The sequence below is a fragment of the Macrobrachium rosenbergii genome, chromosome 31 (assembly GCF_040412425.1).
Source record: "Macrobrachium rosenbergii isolate ZJJX-2024 chromosome 31, ASM4041242v1, whole genome shotgun sequence".
Classification (NCBI taxonomy): domain Eukaryota; kingdom Metazoa; phylum Arthropoda; class Malacostraca; order Decapoda; family Palaemonidae; genus Macrobrachium; species Macrobrachium rosenbergii.
The window spans coordinates 4,708,499-4,713,322 of NC_089771.1; the positions used below are offsets into that span (position 1 = coordinate 4,708,499).

At 42.9% G+C, this 4,824-nt stretch overlaps 1 protein-coding gene across 1 annotated transcript; it reads left to right on the forward strand.

The window, feature by feature from the left end:
• Positions 1–505: 505 nt before the first annotated feature.
• Positions 506–2,788, forward strand: LOC136855214 (uncharacterized). The gene is made up of 3 exons (XM_067132123.1): positions 506–1,046; positions 1,214–1,660; positions 1,857–2,788. The coding sequence occupies exons 1-3, from the start codon at positions 506–508 to the stop codon at positions 2,786–2,788; spliced, it is 1,920 nt and encodes a 639-aa protein (XP_066988224.1).
• The last annotated feature ends 2,036 nt before the right edge of the window (positions 2,789–4,824 follow it).

Here is a 4,824-nt window from a genome sequence, read left to right on the forward strand (position 1 = left end):
GCATAGTCAAAAGCTACCTTGTCCGGGATCTCGTCGTCAGTGATATAAACGGCCAGAATGGTATACTGCTTCCAAAAACGTATTCCAGACAAGAAATTCCAGTGAGCCATGATCAAATACCACGTCCAGAACTGTTACGACACTGGCCATATCTTCACGACGTGGCAAAATCGATTCCTGAAGTAATGCCAGAAATAGACATCGGTCTACTGATTGGCAGTAATTGCCCATTAGCAATGGAGCCTCTGAAAATCATATCAACAGACGGCAAAGGCCCATTCGCTCTGCAGTATCGTCACGGATGGACAGTCAGCTCCCAGAAGACAACAGCGTAACGTCTACACATCGAGTAAACAGTAATCGCATTGTGACCGAGGACATTGAGCAGGCTACTGAAATTCTCTCTCCAAACAGAATACTGAATATTCTGGAAAGTGACTTTATTGATAGCCGGGTAGCAAGGTATCCTGGAGAGAAAGGATTGTCTCCAGAGGATACTATATTCATGAAGAAGGCCGAAAACAATGTCGTGTTCAAAGACGGTCACTTTGAGATCCCTCTCCCTTTCAGGAATCAGAACTTAATTGTGCCAAACAATAAGATCCTTGCAATTAAACGAGCACTCTATCAAAAGAAGAAAATGCAAAAGGATCCCAAGTACCACTGCGACTACGTCAACTTCATTGACAAAATACTCCAGAATGACTATGCTGAACGTATCCCAGACTCCCTGCTCACAGCCAAATCTGGATATGTGGTACCTGCCCAAGATCATGGAGTGTACAATCAAAGAAAACCGGATAAAATTAGAGTGGTGTTTGACTGCAGTGCCAAATTCCATGGAATATCCTTAAACGATCAGTTGCTGCAAGGGCCTGATCTCACCAATTCTCTGATAGGTGTTCTAACCAGATTCAGAGAACACCAGGTAGCCTTCACTTGTGATGTGGAGTCTATGTTTTACCAAGTGAAAGTACCCAAACACCAATACAACCATCTCAGATTCCTCTGGTGGCCGAACGGTGACATGTCAAAAGAACTCAAGAGTACTGGATGAAGGTACACCTGTTCGGCGCAAATAGCTCACCAAGAACACGCCAACTACGCACTTAGACGCGTCGCAGATGAAGGAAGCAACTTAGGTTCAGAAGTCGCCCATACAATTAAGCTTAACTTCTACGTCGATGACTGCCTAAAGTCTGTACTTAACAAGCCAGTTCTCTGATTGCTGAACTGACTGCTGCCTGCGGGGGCTGTGGATTCAAACTGTGTAAGTATACTAGTAACGACGTCTCTGTCCTAAACACCATCCCAGCTGACGATCGATCCAAAGAGTTAAAGACAAGAGACATCAATTATGACCCACTGCCTACCGAGCACGCTCTCGGAATACTTTGGGTCGTCGAAACCGACACATTTGGCTTCTCAGTGTTGTTGCCAAACAAACCGCTGACAAGGAGAGGCATTCTCTCCATAGTATCATCCATCTATGACCCCCTTGGTTTCGCTGCTCCATTTGTGCTGCTGGCAGAGCAAATACTGCAAGACCTCTGCAAAGAAACCACTCTCACCTGGGATGACGAAGTGCCTGATGATCACCAGCGACGTTTCAAACAATGGATTAGCCAGCCCCAACCTTCAGAAGATAACAATCCCAGATGTCTAAAGTTACCACAGCAAACAAAAGATACTCCCATTTCGGATGCACGTTTTCTCAGATGCCAGTACATCTGGGTATGGCGCTGTTGCATACCTAACCTCAAACGAGGGTGGATGTTCGAAAACTTCATTTCTCATCGGAAAAGCAAGGGTTGCTCCATTGAAAGCAACATCTATCCCACGGCTCGAACTCACAGCGGCCGCTGTAGCTGTAAATTTAGGACAGAAAATGACCCTTGAGCTTGATCTCCATCTCAACGAAGTCTGCTATTACACAGATTCAACAACAGTCCTTTATTACATCAGAGCTGAGAGAAAGCGTTTTCCAGTGTTTGTGGCCAACAGAGTCCGTCAAATAAGAGACTTCAGCAACGTTAACCAGTGGAAGTACATTAGCACTGATTTGAACCCAGCAGACGTTGCATCACGTGGAGTAGGTTCTGTGATGTCGTCGGACATGACTCATTGGCTGGAGGGTCCGGATTTCTTGAATATGCCGGCTTCAGAATGCCCTGCAAAGATGCACCCCAGCACCGAACCGCAGGTTACAGAAGAGGACTTTATGTCTTTAGCTACTACTGCTACATCAGAAGAAGGCTCACCGTTTATGTCTTTAATCACCCATTTCTCCAGGTGGGAGAGACTGAAGAGAGCAGTAGCAGTATTCATAGCATTTTTGGCTTTCTTACGAAACAAAGAACAAACTATAAATTTAAGGACCACACAGATCATGCAAAAGGCTGAAAAGGCAATCGTTTGCTTTATACAAAAGATCACCTTTGCAAACGAGGTCGAGAATCTCAAGAAAACAACCACGAAAGAAGACAAGAGAGAACACTCACTACCAAAAACAAGTACGATATTCCGTCTCGACCCAGTGCTCATCGATGGAACTCTGCGAGTGGGAGGACGTCTCTCGAAAGCCGTAATGGACTCTGACGTGAAACATCCAATGCTACTGCCACAACATCCGCACGTCACGACTCTAATCGTACGAGATGCTCATGAGAGACTCGGCCATGCTGGTAGAAATCACACCATTGCAGCAATTAGAGAACGCTTTTGGATTGTTTCAATCAACTCTGCTGTCCGACGTCAACTCCACAAATGCATAACGTGCAGAAAATGAGAAAGCCATGCCAAGAACAAAAATGTCCGACTTACCTCAAGATCGTCTCGAGCCAGCTCCACCATTTACATTCTGGCGTAGACTTCTTCAGGCCGTTCATTATAAAAGAGGGCCGCAAGGAGCTCAAACGCTCGGCGTCATATTCACCTGTCTTGTCAGTCGCTCCATTCATCTGGAAGCTGCTAACAGTCTCGAAACAGATTCCATTATTCACTGCCTACAACGCTTCATAGCCCGCAGAGGTACATTACAAGAAATCCGATGCGACAACGGGACCAACTTCATCGGAACACGGAATGAGCTGAACAAGGCTTGGTCAGATCTGAACCAAAACAAAATCCAAAACAAACTACTGTACATGAATATCGACTGGAAACTCAACCCACCTATGGCATCGCACATGGGCGTCGATGGGAGCGCCAGATCCGTACCATTCGGAAAGTTCTATCTGCGCTATTCTACGACCACGGGACTCGCCTCGATGACGAATCATTCTGCATGCTTCTCTGCGAGGTAGAATATATTGTGAACTCAAGACCGATCACGACCTGTTCTGATGACCCTGACGACATGGAACCACTAAGTCCGAGTCAGATCCTCCTCATGAAGTCACCCAAGAGGTTAATACCGGGACCTTCGCAACCAGAATATGTGTACTCGAGAAAAAGGTGGCGTAGAGTACAATATTTGTCAGACTTGTTCTGGAGCAGATGGAAAAGGGAGTACATAGTCAGCCTGCAGCAACGCCCCAAATGGAACAAACAACAACGAAATACATCAAGGTGACATCGTGCTCCTGAAAGACGAAACACGCCAAGACTTCACTGGCCACTAGCACGTGTAACAGAGGTACTGCCAGACTCCAGAGGTGTTGTGAGAAGCGTCAAACTTCGAACCCAATCTTCTGAACTGCACAGACCAGTGAGCAAGCTCGTACTCTTACTTCCAAAAGAAGATCAAGTGTTATAGATATTATCCAGAGACACTATATGACATTGATATTTCTAGTTCATATCTGTTTGTCAAACTCATTTTTATTTTTGTTGTGTTTCTCGTTTTAATGTTCGTTCTTTAAGCTTGTTTTATTCATGTTCTATTCACGTATTGTAGCATGAAATGAAACAATAGTTGTGCATCCTATATTTTTTTTGTAAATCATATGATTTAGAGGTCGAGTAATGTTGATGCCCAACGATTAACTGTAAATAATGTTTGTGTTGTCTAGTTATCGCGATGGTTAATGTTAAGGTTTGCTGTGTGGTAGTTTGCTGGTTCGAGTCTACGCTCGGCCATATGAATTGTTTGCTTGGTGTTGGGTTGTTTTAGCTAATTTATGCATAATTCTCGGTCACGTGAACTTTTTGGTAATCGGCAGTGTCTTCCTGTAAACAAATGAGGAAACTTATCAGTTTTAAAAGAGATTTCATACAGAACGGATATAACGAATATAACGAAAGTTTTGTATTTACTGAGGACTATTTGGACCGTTTGTTATAGGAACACAATTGTAAGTAAACGCCTATTATACTGTTTTAGAATAGCGGATTCATCCTTTCCCAATTGTAAGCCTACATGGTATATAACGTATGCCTTTATATGAGCCTTGATTATATTGACTTTGTGTATTAGCTTTTTGTAATTAGCCGTTATACATGCATAATTTACTTAATTAAGCTTTGCATATTGTTTCTATCAGTCTTAGTTATTTAACTTAATAATTTTGTATAAATTAGCATATTATTCATACGTTGATTTCTTTTTCGTTTATCCATAGTAATTGAACCACATCACATCACTTCAAGTTACGCTACATACGTCAAGTCTACATGTATAAACGTCTAACAATATAACCATATCGATGTTAACGTCATGGATCTAATAAAGAACTATATGTGCGTATCAAAATTGTGTTTCTCCATCATTCACGTTAAGCAATAGAAGAATAGTGCATTAACAATTTTCATTCACCTTTATGCCCAATCTCTCCCTAAATTCCCGTCTACTTTCCTTTGATGAGTAATTACACTCTGAAGAAT

What these genes read in the sequence shown, in the direction of transcription:
- LOC136855214 (XM_067132123.1), top strand. Translation starts at nt 506, where the DNA reads ATGAAGAAGGCCGAAAACAATGTCGTGTTCAAAGACGGTCACTTTGAG. An exon ending in CATGTCAAAAGAACTCAAGA is followed by an intron (nt 1,047 to 1,213) that starts GTACTGGATGAA and finishes GTACTTAACAAG; the next exon opens with CCAGTTCTCTGATTGCTGAA. An exon ending in AGAAGATAACAATCCCAGAT is followed by an intron (nt 1,661 to 1,856) that starts GTCTAAAGTTAC and finishes TCGAACTCACAG; the next exon opens with CGGCCGCTGTAGCTGTAAAT.